Below are 21178 nucleotides of genomic sequence, written 5' to 3' on the forward strand. Positions count from 1 at the left end.
CTAAATACCATTCGCATTTCTCACAAAGTTTAATCCTCAGCATACTTTTTGTTGCTACTATGAATGGGCTCCTTTTTTTTCACATTTTGGAACTAGTTATTATTACTATATAGATCATGATATTTCCATTATTTACAATGGAACTTTACTACATTCTATTATTTTTAGTTGACCGTCTTTGTGATTTTTTTTTTATTATCTACAAATAATTTTATCCTCCTTTCCAATAGTTCTTTCTCTTACTCCTTTTTCTTTTCTTAATACACTAACTAGATATTTCAAAGCTATTTTAGATAGTAGTGATGACAGCTGGTATGTTGCTAATTCTAACAGGAGATAAAATTTTTGTGTTTCACCATTATTAGTATTTTGGCTATTAATAGCTGGATCCCAATTTTGTTTATAAAATTATAGATACTTCCCATAAAATAGAAAGTGTAAATATCTCTAAACTGTGAGATAATGGGTGATTTTATTTTCCTTCACATTTTCACAGTAATTATCTAGGATTTCTAAATCTACCTTTCTATATTTTAGAATTCAAATTTTATTGATTTATGTTTTTAAAAAAATCATCCATTTGATTAAGTTTCTCAAACATATGTGGAAAAGATCTACAAAAGTATTATTACTTTTCATGTACAGATAACTACAGTTATATCCCATAACTGCTAATTTTGTATATATTTGTAAAATTAGACTAGCCACAAACACTTCCAATTTATTTTCCAAGTTTCCTAAAATGAATGGACGCACACATCCTTAACTCACTATTTCTCTTAATGTTCCTTGCTTCAGGAGAACATTTTTAACTCCAAATAATCTTGGTTAGCAATCAGTATCTTGCAGAAGGCAAGAGAGAAGCAAACCCTAAAAAGTTTTCTCTTTAGAAATAACATTGTACTGTTCCTTGTAAAAGACAGCAGATCTAAAGATAATGTCTGGATACAAATTTCTCAAAGTAAACTTATTCTGCTAATAAAAATGATACTTCATCCTTTTTATTAAAATACATTCATGCTTATTAAGACTACAGTACAAGATGCCATAAAATAAAATATTAACAATTTGGTATTAGGAAATTCATAACATTCCCAGATCAGAGCTCCATGAAAACCAGATTCTAATACTGTTAATATTAAGACTTGCATGTTAATAAATGTTTGTGGCAATCTCTTCAAGTCCTCATCAAATCCTGTTTCTTTCATATTTCATTAAGTAACCATTATACTGACTCTGTCTTACCATCTGAAATAGTTTGAGATACATTATCAGAAAAATATATCAACTTCCAATATAAACAGCTAAATTTTTCATTTTTACTCTACCAGGGAAGTTTCAAAGCGCTAAAAAATGCAAACTGCTACCCATTTTCTAAAAACAGAAATGAAATAATTAGGTCACAATAGATGGCTTCTTTCTTAGAGAGAAAAAAAAAAGATGATGATGAATGCAACTGGAATGTTTATTGTCACTGAAATTCTTCAGGCCTGGATTCCAAGTACATGTCTTGATGCAGGTTACTATGACAACTTAAATTACAGAAAATATCCCCCCTTCTATCAAGCTGTTTTCTCCACAAGGCCATTTCAAGCCTCCTAAAATCTGTATGCATGGATTACTTATAACAACAATAAACATCTCTTCACAAGTTTTATTCAGAAATGCCCCCATCTAAACCCTTAAAACCAAGAACAAGCATATAAAAATAAATTCCATTAAATCTACACGGGACGGAAAACCTAACCTGAAAATACACATACAAAGCTTAAAATATAAAATGTTGAGAGTACTCTGAAACTACTCCCCATTACCAGAGGCACAGGGTGTATTACCACCATATGCTTCATTACAGAAACTATGGGAAATCACTTGCAAGGCAGTTTTCAAAGAAGATTATAGAACTAAGCCTTGTTTACCATTATTTTCCCCTCACTAATGCTTTTTACAGGAAAGTACCAGAAAAGGAGGGTGGGAGAATATTGCAGTCCTATTTAGAACAGAAAGAGAAACAAATACGCAATCTGTAAAATTTAAACTTGTTTTACCTAATCTGTCTTTTACACAAAACATGGGCTTTATGGTTTGCTCTCACACAGCTTCAATTTTATACTCTCACACAGCTTCAATTTTATAAACCTAACAAAAATGCCTTGTGATAAATAACAGTGCGAATTATTCTCTAAGAGAATAATGGCTTGGGAATAATTGCATCACTATGGAGAAATGTGATTTAGTACAGATATTCTGATTTTAAGACAGTAAAAATTTAAAGTAGCTCCTTTAAAAAAAAAAAAAGGTAGTTTTACAATGTAGCAATACTAAGAATTTCAAAGCTGGTTTTGCTGCTCACCAAAGTTAACATAACTAAAAATTACATGCTTCCTTTGGAAAGGCTTAGGGAACTCATATACCCTGTTGGTATGAGTAAACTGGCTCAGTATCCAGCATAGGCAAAAAAGTTTTGTAAGTTCAAACAAAGCTTTATTTAAAAAAGAAAAAGAGAGCAGTATGCTAAATGCTAAAGGAGTCTCTTTGCTCTCGAAGTCAAGATTCAGACTGTTACTGAGCATTTGAGAACAGCAAAAAATGAAAACTCCTCAGCAGTAAACTCCAAGCAACTCAAATCTCTCTCTCCTACCTGTATTAGTAAATAAGTACTAGTGTTCCAAGAGAAACAAAATAACTGAAGTGTTCAAATCCAAATGTACACAATCCCTACACTTAAAGCTGAAACAGTTCCTTCTTGGTGTAACTTACATATAATGCCTCCTATACAGAAAACAATTAATGTGTAAAAGAAAGATCTGCAGAACAGCTTCATCAATAATGGAAGCTAAAACTAAAATTTAAGTGACTATCCAATCATGGAGAGAACTTTGGTCAATGGAGCTACATAATTCATTTTTTCCTTATGCTTTTCTTCTTTCGACTGTATTACAAATAGCAGGGCACTACAAATAGCAGGGCTCAACTAGGAGTTTTCAGCTCTCACATGGATGTAATGAAATCACCTTATTAGAATCAGACTATCTTTTATTCTCAACACTTGGGAGACTTTTAGTCATGGTTTTCCCTAATGCCCGAGCAATGTAGCAGAGTCCACAGGAGAACTGAACCAGTGAGGATATGAACTTGTGTTTTTAGGAATCCGCTCCTTCCACAGAGTCTAGCAATTACTAGAAGGCTCTAAGGGGAAATTAATTTATGTGAGACCTTCAAAATTCATCATCTGGGCAAAAATGCAAGCACATAACTTTTGCAAGTGAGGGACTAAGGAATTTATGTGACAGCACAGTGGTTGGTGCCCTTAAAGAGTTTATTCACCTGTAAAATGTGAACAGTTTATTCATAAGTCATTCACTTACTGCAAACAAGGTCAAATTATTTCCCCTCCTGAGACCAATAAGTCACTTTAATGTTCAAGAGACAAGAGACTATACACATCAAGCATACAAAAAGCAAGTGGAGAATAATTTAGTTGTATATTCCTACCTCAAGGGATTTTGTGCCCCCTTTATTTAATGAAGCCAATTATTGACACTGTTACAGAGACGGAAGCTCAAACTACAGGATATATTTCAGACTTACCAAGACCTTCTAACCTTTCACTGTTAGAAATACTCCACTGTTTTAAAAGAGGCTGCCGATTTAAAGCATTAGTAGAACAGTGCTCAGGAAGCCCAAGAATGGTGATACACCAGTTTGCGAAATTTTGCCTCAGACCCCAAATTTGAATCTCGAATTTGTAACATAGTGGCAACTATTGCTAACTACACTTTGTACTTATTTAAATAAAGGGTTTATAAATGATGATTCACCAGTGAACACAGTCTCTGAAAGTCTCCCAAGACTTTGAAAAGTTTTCTTAAAAAAGTCACTGTAAGTGATACTCTTCTAGGATGTATGGAAGGAGTACAAATTTTCAGACTCACCTTGCCGTGCTGGAGTGCCCAGGTGGGAGCAGTGTGAGGTAGTCTTGAGGAAGGGTAGAGTACCAGACAGGTATTCTAGGAGGAGCTACACAGGCACCTGAAAAGGTACACAGTGTCCTTACAGTCCTGGCTAATTTTTATCTTAGAAATGCTAAATCACCTCATTTTAACTTCTAATCAAAGAGCAAAATACACAAGCTTTTAGCTTCAAATGGTTTTTCCAAAAAAAATTTTTCCTCCCCTCTTGGGCCCTCTCCGCTAGTCATTTGAATTGCAGTACTTGTGGGGTAGCTTTGTTTGGTTTGGTTTGAATTAGTATTTTTGTGCCTTTGAAAAAGGAATTTTGGTTGCTTCTTTAAAAGGTCATTTGATGGGCCCATGGTGTTCTAGGAAAGACTTTGTGCCTTCTTTTTCTCCTGACCAAAGTTCCCTGCAATACCACAATAATTTCTTGAAAGCAGTTTAGCAGTTAGACATTTGGAAAATTGCCTAAAGCCAGGGCCTAAAAATGAAGTTGAAGTTGAAGAGAACTCAGGTTTTCAGTCTTAAAAAACAAAAACAAAAACATGCCGCATTCTTCCTTGGTGAGTACAACTGACAACCATCGGCTAACCTAAGAAAGAGGGTAACTTGGCACCAGTTCTTTTGACCATTCTATTGCGTGATACTGTGAGAATGTGAAACTCTGCCATGACATTAGTTATAAAGAAAGCCGAAGAAAGAAATCTTGGCCACAAGACAGGAATTGACGCAATTCTTATGTCTGCCACATTCAGACTATGCCCTTAATGCAGATGTTTCTGCATTTATTTATAGAAAGGTTTACTTCAGTAACAAGACCATCTTCCATTAACCATATTTTTTTAATATACCAAGACACTGAACTACTTTTATTATGAATAGGAAATACCACCCCCAAAAATTAACAATCCTTAAGTTCTTAGCTATGAAATAATATGAAATATCAAATTAGAAATAGTGTAAGGGGATTTCCCTGGTGGCGCAGTGGTTAAGACTCCATGCTCCCAATGCAGGGGGCCTGGGTTCGATCCCCGGTCAGGGAACTAGATCCCACATGCATGCCACAACTAAGAGTTCACATGCCACAACTAAGGAGCCTGTGAGCCACAACTAAGACCCATCACAACCAAATAAATAAATATAAAAAAAAAAAAATAGTGTAAGGAGAAAGAACTGGTGGACCCCAAATCTGATGCAAGCTATCAGAAAATATATACATTGGTTGGATTCTTCTCTCACCATGGTGTGTCAGCTTGGATTTTTCTCCCTCTTTCTTAACTCTATAGTTCTTCCAGGCTACTTTGTAGCAAGTTGAGTCTAAAGCATCACCTTCCACTGGAACCCAAAGGTCTAGGAGGAGCTTCAAGCTGTGACAAGACTCCCAATGGATTCATCTGAGGTTAACCCAACCTGGACCCTGGAGTCTCCTCAAATGTCCATTGATGAAAATTCCCAGGCAATTCCAGTTGCCTCTCAACCTATGTCTGAAGTGTTCATAAAGAACCTCTGTAACTTGACGCTCAACCCTAGTACCAAATTGTCATTCATTCTACCAGAATGTCTACCTCAACCAACTGGGCGGTTACTTGGTGAAAACATACCCTATAGGAGAGCGGTGAGGACCGTGTTAACTGATCGGAGAGAAAAGATGGAGGGGCTGATCCAATCTATTAAAAAACGCTACGGCAAAGGAGTTCCTTGGTCTGACTCTCAAAGAGAACCACAGCAGAATGACACTGAGACTCGATCAAGAGAGCAAAGATTTAGATGTAGCTGCCGTTTTTGCTGGTTTCGTAGAGATCCCTCTGAGGATAATTTTTTTTAAATTAATTAATTAATTAATTAATTATTTTTGGTTGCATTGGGTCTTTGCTGATGTGAGCGGGCTTGCTCTAGTTGCAGCAAGCGGGGGCTACTCTTCGTTGCGGTGTGCGGGCTTCTCATTGCAGTGGCTTCTCTTGTTGCGGAGCACGGGCTCTAGGCACGCGGGCTTCAGTAGTTGTGGCACGTGGGCTCAGTAGTTGTGGCGCACGGGCTTAGTTGCTCCGCGGCATGTGGGATCTTCCTGGACCAGGGCTCGAACCCGTGTCCCCTGCAGGCGGGTTCTTAACCACTGTGCCACCAGGGAAGCCCTCTGAGGATAATTATGAGAATTATTACAACAATAAGTATTACAGTAATTATTATGACAGACACAGAGTTGAAGGAGCCATAAACCTTATTCTTGTACTATTTTTTTCTTGCTGGTAATTTTAGGATCATTATGAAGCAGCTTGGGAAAGACTGTGTACCAATATTTTGATAACCTGTAAGTCCTGTGATGTCTTTTTTTCTTGCATCTCTTTTCTACCTTAATGCAGTAACTTATAAGGAATCTATGTAGCTTGCATTTGAATGACTTGAATATACTTTAGTTCACTTTGTGAAACAAATTAACTTGTGTGGAAGGAAAGTGAAGAAAACATTGGGTGACTTGGCCACAGCACTGTTAGAACAGCATGTTGAATTGTAACAAAATTTTTTGATGTGCTGTTTCGGAAAAAAAAAAAGAAAGTATATACATATATACATTTCAAACACAACTGAGGAAGGGGGAAGTTAGTCTAAAGTTTTCCCTTCCAGAGCCGGGTTCTCCCTGCTCAGCTTCTACAGCCCTGGATGGAGACACTGTTTCCAAATCTGGCTACTAGACAAGTAATTCATATAAGTTAATAGTTGTGTTATAGCTGCAAGTGCAAAAGTGCATTAGTGCATGTTTCCAAGTTTTAAAAGAGAGAGAGTAGCAGTCACATTAAAATATTTTTCTAATGAAAATGAATAGGCTTTAAGCCAACTAGATACCATAGAATTCCTGTTTCATCCTCTTCTATCAGATGGGTTAGAGCCATCTGGCTTCAACTAGACCCACCTCCTAAAGAAGCTAGAAGACAGACACACATTTGAAGCTGATGCACCTTTGGTAAAAGAGCCTGTCCACGGACCATTATATCATCCAAAACGTGAGGAAGGGTCAACTCAGCTGGGAGAGAGGACTGGGCGGCGAATTCAGAACCATGTGAGACAAGGCGAAATAGACCAACCACGCTGATTCCCACCTCGGGCCTAGAAGCTATCTGGAATCCAGTTTGGTTGGCAAAGGGATTCTGATTTATCGAATTCAAAATTTCTTTTCCTACCCATCTTTTCTTCTTTAAAGCCTCACCACTCTTTTTAATTTTGTTTTCAAGAAAGTTTTTTGGAAATAGGAAGTGGGCACCTGAAAAGTAGTTTCTGGAATTGACATAATCGTTATCTTCTTTTGTCCATAAAATAACGTTATCACTACTAGAGCCAGACATTTAAAGGCCAAGATGATTATGGTGCTTATTCCCTCATATATAGTTCAAAATGACACTAACTTACATATATGCTGACATTAAAATCTCTCCTTTTCAGATCTTTATAACTGTAAAATTCTGGATGAGTCGAGGCTCTTTAGGATAGGATGGCACGTGTTCCAGTCCTGCCGGTGGCCTGGGAAGGTGGGAAATGCCAAACCGGACAGGAAGGCCTCAGTCCTCAGGACTCAGCTCTGATAGACCGCTCCTCACCTCTCTGGTCCCCGGTGAGGTCTCAATCGTCTCCCCACCAATTACTGCAACCATCCTAACTATTCAACCCATCGTCCACCCTTCAGCCAGACCACTTTAAAAAAGCAAACAAAAAAAGAGCAAATCCTATCATTCTACTGTTTTTAAAAGCCTCCACCAAAGAAGTTCAAACTTCTTTTGTTTGGCCCGTAACTGTAGTGACAATATTTTCCTCACTGCAAATACAAACATAAGATCTGGCAACTGTGAGAGTACTCACAGAGGCGGTAAGAAAGCTGAGACTTAAACTGGGGTGCTCTCAGAGAGTGGACAATGTCCCGATGCTCTACACGAGCCTCTCTGCGTCCTCGCAGAGGATGCCGCTAGCTCATTTCCAGACACCCTCCCGAAGTCACCACATGACATGCCCAGCCTCACCCATGGCTCCACCTCTCGGCCTCTAGCCCTCCTTCATGCTGGTGTCTCGTGCCGAGGCCCCACCAACTCACCCTCCAAGAGACTACCCAAAAGTCTCCCAGCCCCTGGAACCTTCCCCCATCCAAAATGATCATTCCAGGTACTCCCAAGTGGCTGGCTAACACTACTCACTGGCACTGCTTCCTAGATCCTCACAGCCTGATGAGGTAGGCAGGCTGTAATAAGGGAAGATCAGGAAAGAAAACTCAATAGAAAGGTTAAATAACTGGTCCAAGGTCATACAGCTAATAAGTAGGGGAGCCAGGAGCTGAACTCAGGCAAACCGACTTCAGAGCCCATGACCTTCAACAACTGACCTCACCATCTCCACTATGTATCTCTACTGTAATATTTAGCACAGATTATAACAAACTGTTGGCTCTGCTTGAGGGCAGAGACTTTTTGCACTGATATTGCCTAGCACATCAGAGGTGCTCAGTAAATGTCAACTGAGGGCTTGATGAGTTCAGAGGGTTTTACAGAATGGTAACGGGTTGTTGAGAGGTGCTGAGCTTATCATCAGTGAAAGCCCTGCCTAGCTAAATGATTTCTTTTACCTAGATATAATTCTATGACTACATCTCTGAAAAATAGGTATTTATTATATAAGCAATTGAAATGGACCAATAATCAACTTATACCAACATGTGCAATTTGGGAAAAAAGGGATAAAAATTGGAAACCTCTACATTCCAATAATTATATTATTTTTGTTAAAGTTAAAATTAAGGTTATTTAAACATCCACTGGACACCTCTAAATATGTGTAAGGATCAGACATTCTCCTACTTTGGTAGCCAGCCTCCAAGATAACCCCCAAATATCCCTGCCTCCTGGTCTTCATATCCTTGTGTATTCTCCTCCCACATGAGCGGAGTTAACTTGTAGAGCCAGTAGGATATTGTGGAAATGATGTGTGACTTCCAGACTAGGTCATAAAAGACAATGCAGCTTCCATGTTGCTCTCTTTGATCACTTATTCATGTTATACAGACATTCAAGCAGCCCTATGGAGAAATCCACGTGGTAAGGAACAGAGAGGCCTCCTGCCAATAACCAGTTCAAATTTGCCAGGCTTGTGAGCAAACCACCTTGGGAGTGGATCTTCTAGCCCCAGTCAAGACTTCCTGTGGACTACTTACAACACGGGAGGAAATCTGGGCTGCAACCTTATGAAAGATCCTGAGCCAGAGCTGCCCACCTAGGACATTCCTGGATTTCTAATCCAGAGAACCTAGGTGAGATTAAAAATGTTTATTGTTTTAAGTCCCTAAGTTCAGGGCAACTTGTTTGCAGCTATAGATAATTAATATTTCTACTGTCACCCACACAGCCTTTATTTAAATTAGTTTATAAGAATGCAAACAGAAGCTGGTGACGTAAATGAACACAATATCAGGTTATTGCAACTCCTATACACTGAGCACAAGAAAAACAGAATGATTAAGAACAACTCAAGAGCAAAGTAAATTCCAGTTTCAAGAGGTGTTGCCTTTTTTTCTTTCTTTTTTTTTTCATCAGTAAAGAATGCAGGCCCTTCATTTGCTTGTAGATGTCTCTTAATGACTGCTGATTAATTGTTGGATATATTCTCTTCCTCCAAACTAGGCCCACCAGGATGGATAATCAATGGACAATAGGGTCATTTTTATTACTGTAGAAACCAGAAAAGAGCTTATTGCTCTGGCTGTTCAAGTCTCACAGGTGATATAAGAAAAAGTCTAAAGGTTTGGAGGAAGCTACTCTCTACTCTCCAAGATGCCAGAGAAGTTCAAAAAGCACATTTCTTTCTTATTGAAAAGAGAAAACCATCTAAATATTCAACTCTAAATATCCAACTGTAAATAAAATGCGATAGCACATTTTCATAAGTATTCACAAAATAAATTAAAAACACAAATACAAAAATTGGAAAAAAGGGAAGGAACATTCAAAGTTTTTTTTTTCTTCTTCGATACCAAACTCACAGATATCGTACATCTCTGAATATAATTCAGCTCTGCTAAGAGCAACATCCGATGGTAATAAGAAAAGTATCTTGGGTTTTACATATTCCATATATAATGTTAAAACCATAAAATGACTACAGAGACAATGAGGTAGATTTTCTGTGGAAATGAATCCATTATGATGCTATCAGCTACATTAGTTTGTAAAGCAGAGGGCAATGGTAATAACAAAAAAAAAATTCACTTTTAATAAACATTTACTAAGCCCTTACTATATTTAAAATACAGGAGAAATTATAAAGGTAAATAAGATATGTATTCCTTTCTATCAACTGTGCAATATTTGTGAGATGTAACTAATATCTAGTAATAATAATACCAAATAAATGTTTTGGAAGCACCAAAGAGACTTGAAAAAGAAAACCTATAGTAGAGTTCATATCCTGGTGGATATTCAGGGAGCCTTTGTGAAATAAGTCATTATACTTGTATTATGTTGTAAATTTTCTGAGCTTTTTCATATTAATATGTTAGAAGTCCCCAGATGACAAAGCTGAGATTCAGAAAGATTAGATGACTTGATTTGAACACAGTCCCTGCCTTTTAAGAAGTAATAGTAGGCACACAGTAAATAAGTGCCTGGCCACACACTGTACAATCCAGCCACTATTCACAACCCTGTGAGGGTAAATCCTACAGTCCCCATTTGGCAGATGAGGAAACTAAGATTTCAGAAAGATTTGGTACCTTTCCAGGATCACACAGCTAGTAAATGGTGGAGCCTTGATTTGAATTCACGTGCACTTGATTTCAAAGATCCTGCTTTTTTCTGATGGGACCAGACTCCCATCCCAGGTTAGTTCACATAACCCAGGCAGGTCCTAATAAGTGTTCTCACTCTATTGCCCCTTCCCTTTCTGGCCTAATAAACTGATCCATAAACCATAGGAATTCAAATGCATCCTTGTTATTTTAGTCTTCTGATTTGTTATTAAGTGTCATACAGGAACTCAGAAGAATAACAAAGGAGAAGGATACGACAAGCAAAGGACATGATCAATTATTTTTTAAATAGCCGAGCAATCATTTTTCTTTAGGCCAATTTGAGAAATGCATTTTATAAACTTTACCAGACAAGCTATCCAATGATTACTTTCCCCTGGATAACACGTTCATATCCCACACACCAGAGAGTTGTTTTCAGAAGATGAACTACAGAGTTTGGATAAAGTATTCACCAAATTATCTAGGTGTCTTTACTGAAGATCTTTTACTCCAATTGGAGTTGGCAAAAACCCAAAAACACTGTTAAATGCATATAGATTAAATGACAAACATAACCACACTAACAGAAGCTGTGTTTCCCTATAGAACACTTATCAGACAAATGTGATACTGGGACATATTAAAGAAAGGAACAGTATGATCCTTGGTGTGGCCCAGTGATTAGGACAGAACACATGGCTGGGCCAAAGTTTTAAGAGAAAACTTCAAACTGATAGAAATGTTAGGAAGGAAAAAGACCTGAAGAATGGAAAAGGAAGCAGAAGCAGGCTCCTTCTGCAAAGGAGGCATTATAAAGCTGTCTTTACTGCTGCTCAGAAAGTACAAGGCTCTGCAAAGGCACAGTAAGTTTGCAGAAGAATTTAGGCGGAATCGCTATACCCCTCTGAAAGAGCTGCCTTCTGAGATTGGGAAAAACTCAAAGAAGTTAACTGGCTTTTAATTTAAATGAAGTAAACTACAAAGGTTAAAAAAAAACAACAAAAACCCGATAAGGTTGTGAACAGCCCTTCAGCAGATACAGTTTCTCTAAACATACTGAAAGGATTCTTCGGAGGTTTCCACGCTGTTCTGTGTTATTTGTTAGACCCACTCCCCTACTGCACCATGGAATTATGTCTCATTTCTTCTTTATAGTCCCAGCACCCAGCACCAAATCTGGCACCTCAATAAACGAGGATGAAGGGAAGGCCAGGAGGAGGGTCTAGAGAGAGCAGGAATTTGACATGCTATTTCCTGAGGTGGCAATGCAGGCAGCTGGCTGACAAATTTCTCTTCCTTTTCTCCCTACAAGGAAGGACTGGATCAGGGTGGGGGGTAGGCGGGAGGGGGGTTATTTTTTAAATGAAAGAAAACAATTGTTAATTAGCAAACAAACTTGTGGCTTTTTATTTTTGTATTAACAAAAATGAAATCTCAAATGTTGATTTCAGCCACCACTCCCCAATCACCCTGGAAATTTTTCTAAATACTACAGATTGCTCTAGTTAACCTCTTCTTAGCTTATCAGATTTGATTATCCAGCTTTATTGCTATCAATTAACCATCTGTTCAATACTGTTACCAAACAACAAGAAAAGTCCCAAGACTGTTTTTAAAGACCCGACAGTTCTGACTGGAAGGTTCTCGGCATGGACGTTTTCAACTTTCTCCCATTTTTTTTCCTAATGGTCTCAAAAGAACTAATTTTAAAGAGACCCTGCCATAAAGAAGAGTGAGTTCAAATATGAGGGATTTCTTTTTTAAATAACACCAATTAATTTCAATTGACAATGATTTTCATTCTCCATTTAAAACGAGAGTTGGTAGAAAATTTTTAGCATATGTTTAAAAGGCAAAAAATAGAGAGCAAGGAATATTCTACTATTAAAATTGAAAATTACTGTAGTATGTTGGCATGTTCAAGCATGCTTTAAACAACTATCTAATTTCCTAAATTGCACTATTTCAATATTATGTTAATCTTGAATAAATGTCTTCATTTCAGTGAAAAGAAAAGCATAAGCAACAAAGCTACCTTAAGCTGAAGAAAAGAGCATACTACTTATGCCAGGCACTTGTGCAGATCACACTTTACCTATTTCTGAAACCTTATCATTTCCTGCCTTAGTGTTTTAAGGAAGGGATGCCCTTAGATCATTTCTGGAATTACAGTCTCCCACAGTTTTTGGTCCATTTCTGGTGTACTCTCTCCCCTTGCTGAAAGCATATGGTATTGACTGTAATGCTGTGTTAATAATGTCCTCTTTGGCTCCAGGCTCATCAAAAGAAAGCTGAGAGGCAAGACTGCACAGATCACATGACATATCTTTGATTCGGTTCATACCATGTTCCACTTCGTACCAGCTCACTGCCTAGTGATGGACCCCCAGGTACAGGAAAAATGGCAGAAACACACAAGGGTCACAAGGGGGGAAAAGGCAATAAAGAAGGGAAAATTATTAAAGCCAAGAGAAGTGGCAGCAAGTAACAAAGAACTTCATCAGGATTGTGAGAAGCCAATGACCACAGGATACGATAGGTCAGGCACGAGGGAAACTCATGCACGAAGCCAATGGATGTCTAATCTCCACACAATTTAGAAAGAAACTGGGTTAAGAGGAGCGGGCAGCAGAGGTACTCACAGAAGAGGCAAGTTGCCCTGGCGTGACTCAGAAGCTGGCACAGTCTGCACCTCATAGGCCCCAAAGGGCATGTGGAACCCAGGAGTCTCAATGGTCCAGCTGACCCAAGAAACATGAGGTCATCCACACTGTGGATCATGGCTCCACAGAGAAAACTGGCCTTGTCCTCTTCATGTTCTGGAGGTAGCACAGACCATGTCCTAATCCCATCTCTGCTGAAGCGACTTTGGAGCAGTGATAACCTCCTTGAGCCTCGGTTTCTCATCTGCAGAGCAAGCTCTTAGGACTAAGTGCAGCTGTGTGTCTTTTAATTGGCAACATCTCAATGGCCCTGGAAGACGCAGGATCCTGGAGGAGGATGACCTGACGTATGTAAATCATCAAGGTCACTCCTACCTTCTCGGTGCGGGGAGAACCCAACTTGGGATGCTGGGGAAACCAGACTGGATGTAGCTACCTCACCCCTTTCAGACTGAGGGCAGGCTCTGCTACAGGGACACAGAGACCAGGAGAACTGCTTGCCATAAGCCAGAGTTAGGAAAACATTTCTCTAAACACTTCAGTTTATAGCCTTTTCTATGTGCCAGGCCACTGTTCTAAGTACTTTATGCATATTAATTCATTTACTTCTCGTAACAATCCCTCGTTTTCTGATGAGGCAAGAGACTTGAGGTAGTGAGATAACTTACGACCCAGGTCCCCCAGCCAGCAAACAGCAGAGTGTCTGTACATGTGCCCAGCCCTGCTACTGCAGTCTGTGCTCCTAACCTCCCCTAAACACTGCCTCTAGCCAGGACTCGGCAGCTGGCTCTCCTGACAGGAAGGCCTTCTCTCCCCCAAATACCGATTTCAGCCATCCTTCCCTAAGTTCCACATCAGTAAGATGGGGTAAGACCACTTTCTTCCCAATGGAACAGAATATTTTTATGTGAAAATGACTAACAAACATATGAAAAGATGCTCGACAGCAAATGTCATCAGGGAAATGCAAATTAATACAATGGGATCCACTACACACCTATTAGAATGGCCCAAATCCGGAACACCAGATGCTGGTAAGACTGTGGAGCACCAGGAACTCATTCATTGCTGGTGGAATGCAAGATGACACAGTCACTTTGGAAGCCAGTTTGGTGGTTTCTTACAAAACTAGACATACTCTTACCATACAATCCAGCAACTGCTCTCCTTGGTATTTACCCAAAGGAGTTAAAAACTTATGTCCACACAAAACCTGCACATGGATATTTGCAGCAGCTTTATTCATAACTGCCAAAACTTGAAAGCAACCACGATGTCCTCCAATAGATGAATGGATAAATAAACGACATCCAGACAATGGAATATTATTCAGCACTAAAAAGAAATGAGCTAATGAGCCATGAAAAGACACAGCAGAAACATAAATGCCAATTACTAAGTGAGAGAGCCAATCTGAAAAGGCTATACACTGTATAATTCCAAGTATATGACATTGAAGAAAAGGCAAACTATGGAGACAGTAAAAAGATTAGGGGTTGCCAGGGGTTAGGAGAGAGGGAGGGATGAACAGGCAGAGCACAGAGGATTTTTAGGGCAGTGAAAATACTTTGTATGAGGCTATAACGGTGGATACATATCATTATTTGTATGTCATTTGGATACATCTGTCCAAACAGACAGAATGTACAATACCAAAAGTGAACTGTAATGTAAACTATGGGCTTTGGGTGATAAAGATGTGTTATTGTAGGTTAATCAGTTGTAACAAATGTACCACTCCGGTGAGGAATGTTGATAACGGGGAGGCTATGCGTGTGACGGGGGCAGCGGGTAAATGGGAAATCTTAACTCCCCCTTAGTTTTACTGCAAACCTAAAACTGCTCTAAAAAAAATTGTCTTAAATGCCCAACAACAGCTGGCACATTGCAGACACTCAGTAATTGCTAATTTACTCCTTTACTTCAAGTAATCATTACCTAGACAAAGGCCACAATCTGCCCAGCCCTCCATGTTTTTAATCTAGCTAAGGCCCTGGTCAAACTGATTCCCTGCACAGCCAAAGAGCAACCCCTGGACTGAGCCTGCCTCTGCCCCAAAAGGCACTAAACTAAATTACCCGCATGTGTGTCCCTGCGATGGACACAACCTGAGTCTAGAGCTGCCCTCAGGAGCTATGGACAGCAGAGAGCTTGCCTGACCCAGCAATGAAAGATCCCGTTTCTGAGCTGTTATTTGGTATATTACAACATGCCACAGGGTCTACAGTTACAGCATTTGACAGAAAAACACAAAACCTTTAGCAAACTACAGAACAACTGTGGGACTTTTTTTGGAATGCCTTTCTGCACAGTGCAGCAAAAGCACATTACCCTGAGAGTTTACAGACCAGAGTTCACGTCCCTCTTCTACCAGCCAACAGACTGGGGGAAATCAAAACTCCTCACACTCAGAACCCACGTGATCTGCATCTGAAAAATGAAAGGCTCAAGACCAGGTTTATACCACTACCCTGGATGTTCTCCTCTGGACATATTCCAGTTTGTTAATGCTCATAAAATTTGGCCCCCAAAACTAAAGATGCCTTTCCCAAAATGGCCTGATCAGCACAAAAGATTTATTACCTGTGTTGATCCCTCCTTGGCTTTTTTAAAAATTAAATTATTTTCACTGAATGTTAAACAGGTACAAAATATAAAGAATTACAAAGGAACACTCGTGTATCCACAACCAATTTTACAAAGAAAAACTAAATTACTAACACCTCTGAAGCTCCTTTTGACTCTTCCTTATCCACTCCCTCATCCTCCACTAACAGGTAATAACTCTCCTAAATTCTGTGTGTATACTTGCCTTTTAAAAAAGTCTAATCACGTTTGTATCCCTAAACAATATACTATTTAGTTTGCTCAAATCTCTGAACCTCATATAAATGGAATCAGACTATATATGATCTTTTTTGCAACCTGCTTTTTCCACTCAACATTATGTTGATGTCTGAATCAGTGATCCATTCATTTTTCAAAGCTGGGAAAAGGGCCGACATGCACAGGTGTGGGCTGAGGCTGGCTGTTTCCGGGCAGCATCCACTCTGACGGGGTGGTGCCCATGCTGTACTGGTTGTTCATCCTTTTCAGTATCACCCCAGTCCTACAGAACTCCACTGTATAAACCACACCGTAGGGAATTCCCTGGCAGTCCAGTGGTTAGGACTCTGCACTTTCACTGCTAAGGATCTGGGTTCAGTCCCTGGTTGGGAAACTAAGATCCCCACAAGCCGCCCAACGAGGTCAAAAAAAAAACAAAAAAACAAAAAAAAACACCACACCATAGTTATGTTTTATACAATCGATGTTTTGTTTTCTTCCAGATTTTTTTGTGGTGGGCCACATAAAGTGCTATGAACAGTGGTGGCCATATGCTAGGTTGTAGAGTATCCATATTTTCAACTTTATTAAAAGCAGTTACCTTCAAAACTTTGGTCATGACCATTGTGGTTCATAAAATTTCCTAGATTAAATCCAACTTTTTTTTTTTTTTAATGAAAAAGAGTAAATTAGAAAGAAAAAATAGCACAGAACACTACCCTTAGGAGGATATGATCGGTTTCTCAAAACTTTGGCTTAAATTACACACATGTGTCACATGTATACACGTCAGTAAATGAATTCCTTACTATAGGTCACAGTCGAAAAGCTCAGAACTGTCTTACAGTTGACTAATTCTCTCTTTGCCTATGTCAAATTTACCATTAAGCTTGTTTGTTGATTTTTAAATTCCAATTATATATTTAATTTCTCAAAGCTCTATTTAGTTTTTTTCAGACCTCCTTTGTCATTTTTATATTCACTTGCTATTTACTCACATTTTTAACCTTCTCATTTCTTTAAAACAAAGTTATTTTACATTCTCTGTCTGACAACTATATCTGAGATCACTACGTGTCTAATTCTGTTCCTACTATTTTGGCTCGTTCTATTCATGATACTTTGCTTTACTTGTCTGTTTTATAATTTTGACTCTGAGTTAAATTTTCTTGTAGTGATATATTTTGAACTCTTTGAGGCCTGGGTTAAAGCAAGATTCCTCCGGAAAGAATCTGCACCTGCTTCTGCCTTGAGGTACTATGCTGGAACCACTTTACAACTATATGTGTTTGCCCCTTTTTTGGCCTACCCAGGTAGGTCTGAATTAGGACTGTAAATGTGCATGAATGGTGGTTATTGGTTATGAAATATCAGATAGGCAGTTTTCCTTAGAGTCGCTGGGGGCTGGGAGGACGTCAGGGGAAAAGTAGTATTTCTAGTTTTAACACTACACTATGGAAGTAGCCTTTAGGTGGTCCCACATTTATGTGGAGACATCTTCTATTAAACTTTTTTCCCTAGCACGGACTCTGGGCTTTGTCTCCTGTCTCCAAAGCAATAGGAGACCAAGGAAATCAAAGCACACATTTGCTGAATTCAGCAAGGGTTCTCATATTGGATGTTTTGCTTACCTCTCTGAGTTCTCACTTTCACTTTCAGGCCAATGTTTCTTTCTTGCCATTTAAAGCCATATTTTATATAATTTACCTAGCATTTTTATTTTTAGTTTGTGGTGGAAGAGTAGTTTAGAGTATCTAGTCCCACAAACCACCAGAAATGAAAGTTTGTGCTAACTTTTTTATTTTTTAATTTTTTATTTAACATCTTTATTGGAGTATAATTGCTTTACAATGGTGTGTTAGTTTCTGCTTTATAACAAGGTGAATCAGTTATACATATACATATGTTCCCATATCTCTTCCCTCTTGCATCTCCCTCCCTCCCACCCTCCCTATCCCACCCCTCTAGGTGGTCATAAAGCACAGAGCTGATCTCCCTGTGCTATGCGGTTGCTTCCCACTAGCTATCTATTTTACATTTGGTAGCGTATATATGTCCATGCCACTCTCTCACTTTGTCACAGCTTACCCTTCCCCCTCCCCATATCCTCAAGTCCATTCTCTAGTAGGTCTGTGTCTTTATTCCCTTCTTGCCCCTAGGTTCTTCATGACCTTTTTTTTTTTTTCCCTTAGATTCCATATATATGTGTTAGCATACTGTATTTGTTTTTCTCTTTCTGACTTACTTCACTGTGTATGACAGACTCTAACTCCATCCACCTCACTACAAATAACTCAATTTCGTTTCTTTTTATGGCTGAGTGTGTTAACTTTTAAACAGTCAATACTTCCTATTAGCTTATACCGAGCCCATGTTCAAAAAAAAACCATTAGGTCTTCTGCATATGAGCTGTGCTGAGATAAGTTTCCTCATTCCTGTACTTGCATAACTGCTATTATTTTGAATCTAAATGCAGAAATTCATATTCTGACCCGTTAAATTTAGTCTTTAAATGTTTCAGCCCTTATTTTAAGCCATTAAAATCTTTCTGAATTCTCAATCTGTCATTTTCAGATTTTATCTACATCTTCAAACTTTTTCATTCACAAACTTGATTAACATACTTACTATATATTTATTCCAAGTTGAAAGAGATGTGGGATATCATATTATTCAGCATGTGATTCACTATAAAAATGATTTCTGAAAAAAGTGATACATCCAGAAAGCAGCACCCAGTATCTCCAATTTTATACAATAAAAGATGTTTGCCCAGAAATGTGCTTTTCTAAAATCAGTGTTTTATTACCTTTTGCTAAGTGCCCTTTAAGGATGATTATGAAGAATTTTTAGTATAGATCCTTAACTATGCCACCATCACATACCACAAATTAAATGTGATACAGACGTGAGAGTAGGTTAAAGTTAACAAGGAGGATGCCTTTGAAAGCTATGATGTAGAAATAATCAATCAATCATGCTTTAAACGGTGCTGACAAGTAAAACCCTGACAGCAACAGCAAAGATCCTTCAGGGAAGGCTGACAGAGTCACTCTGAGGTGAAGACACCTTTGCTTCAGTGACTAATTTTACAAGAAGCAGCAAAGCCATCCAGCACACTTGCCTCATTCCACCTTTATGAGAAAGGGACCAGCAACTAAAAAACACATTAATGTTATATAGGGTGACCAAATAATTTATCATCCAGGACAAAAGGTCCTATTATTATGCCAAAACAAGAGTGAAGCAGGACTGATCCAGGACAGAATTCACCCTAACAATATACATCTTTGGTCTTTTAATAAAGCAACTGCCTCAGTATTTCCTTATACCGCCCGTAGAGACATTAAAAAGTGCTCATCCACTGCTTATCTTCTACTGGACAAAATCTAAATTTATAGGATAATATGCTAATAATGTCCTTCAACACCCCCTCCCAAATATTATGTTTAATATACTGTTTGTTAAAGTAGGCAGTTTGATATCCTTCGTTCTTAAAATGAGTTTTAAAGGAATTTACGTCATCTAAAAAATTCACTGAATTGAAATATCTCATTCCATGAATCTTTTTTAAAAATTAGCTTGAATTTAAATTATTCTTGCAACGAGATAATCCTGACAGTCCAACATTTACATCCCCTGTGGTGCAAAAATTAAATGAGGACATTTATAAGTACCGCCCTTGCCCTGGCTCAGCCCGGGCAGTGGCTGCAAAGGCTCCTCAGGTAGCCAAGGAGCCCTCTCTCACAAGCCTAGGAGCTCAGCGCTGCCTCCGCCCCACTCCCACCAGCTAACGGGAGGCCAGTGATCAAACCTGCAAAGCACAAAGCCACCTTCTAGTTCGTGGGGTTTTTTTGGGGGGGGGGGGCAAAGTAGTGGTTTTCTTTTTTTAAGGATGGAAATCACCCCAAAATTCCAGACATATGGCTTCTCTGAAAAAAACCTGAAGATCTGTCGAACACTGGTTCCGCCACACGTCCTAAGGGCGTAACCAGCTGGAGCTGGGGGGGTGGTAACCGCCCCCCTCAGGTAAGTTGCGTGCTCTTTAATTTGCCACGGTCCTAACCACTCATCTTGACGCCAAACCCACTCTTCCCCTTAATGCCACCTGCCTGACTGCTGTAATGAGTGCAAATCCCTGCCATAAAGCGTCTGCAAATAAACACGCACCCACACAGACAGAGAAGGCTAACTTACGCAAGACCGGGGCACCGGGCACCCAGAGCCCCCGGCGCCAGCCAGCCAGTCTGCCAGCCGGTCCATCTGAGCTCTCATCCTTCGCTCACTGCAGGCTCTCCCTCACCTCTGCTGCTTCTCCATGTGTTGGCCTCGTTCTCTCAGACTAGCTTCCTCCACTGGGCGTATAGTTAACTTTCCGTAGTTTAAGAAATCTCTCTAAAGCTATTTTCTCATTTGTTAAATGAGTAAATTTACCTTGCAGGATTGTGAAGATTAATGAAAATGTGGGTAAAGGACCCTGCACATATGATAACCATTTAGTTCATGGTTCTTACTATTATTTAGGTCAATAAACCCTAAAGTAAAAACAATAGTGAGCCATTGTAGTAAAACAACTTTTGTAAATCAACCATACTTCAGTAAAAAAAAAATTTTAAAAAAACAACAACTTTGTTTTATGGAATTTATTGAGTTTAAAGAAGTTATAATTTGCTTGCTTTTAAAGACTAGATAACAAAACTACTATATAAATGAGAAAGAATACACTCAGTTATATCACATAACCACATAATGGAGAGAGGGCACCTGTGGCACAGAAGGAAAGTCACTCAGAAGGGCTGGCAAGATTTCCAGAACTATTTTTTTGCTGATTTCCCCATTCTCCTCATTTAGGCAACAATTTCATTTCTCGTAAGGTGCTTTTAATAAAAGCATAGAAATGAGTATGGAAGAAGAGTCTTTCCCACCCATTACAGAAAGCATAACGGTTGCTGCATTTTTTAACCAAAAATACT

The 21178-nt window shown here is 38.9% G+C and overlaps 2 protein-coding genes across 3 annotated transcripts in view; one reads left to right on the forward strand and one right to left on the reverse strand.

Annotated features, from left to right (window-relative positions):
- RASSF8 (Ras association domain family member 8) overlaps positions 1–21178 on the reverse strand; it is a 126210-nt gene that overhangs the window by 80996 nt on the left and 24036 nt on the right. The window contains exon 1 of one of the 2 annotated variants that reach the window (XM_061205223.1): positions 3936–4032. The exons of the other annotated variant lie outside the window; for it this stretch is intronic. The gene's annotated coding sequence lies outside the window, so the exon portion shown is untranslated. Of the gene's footprint in view, positions 1–3935; positions 4033–21178 lie in introns of those variants that run through there. 2 annotated transcript variants of the gene reach the window in all.
- On the forward strand, positions 5341–19999 carry LOC133101731 (developmental pluripotency-associated protein 3-like). Its single transcript, XM_061206676.1, has 4 exons — positions 5341–5749; positions 6082–6182; positions 7435–7560; positions 19787–19999. The coding sequence occupies exons 1-4, from the start codon at positions 5341–5343 to the stop codon at positions 19997–19999; spliced, it is 849 nt and encodes a 282-aa protein (XP_061062659.1).

The sequence above is a fragment of the Eubalaena glacialis genome, chromosome 11 (assembly GCF_028564815.1).
Source record: "Eubalaena glacialis isolate mEubGla1 chromosome 11, mEubGla1.1.hap2.+ XY, whole genome shotgun sequence".
Classification (NCBI taxonomy): Eukaryota; Metazoa; Chordata; class Mammalia; order Artiodactyla; family Balaenidae; genus Eubalaena; species Eubalaena glacialis.

What these genes read in the sequence shown, in the direction of transcription:
- LOC133101731 (XM_061206676.1), top strand. Translation starts at nt 5,341, where the DNA reads ATGGATTCATCTGAGGTTAACCCAACCTGGACCCTGGAGTCTCCTCAA. An exon ending in CTGCCGTTTTTGCTGGTTTC is followed by an intron (nt 5,750 to 6,081) that starts GTAGAGATCCCT and finishes CTGTGCCACCAG; the next exon opens with GGAAGCCCTCTGAGGATAAT. An exon ending in CCTCACCTCTCTGGTCCCCG is followed by an intron (nt 7,561 to 19,786) that starts GTGAGGTCTCAA and finishes TTTAAAAATTAG; the next exon opens with CTTGAATTTAAATTATTCTT.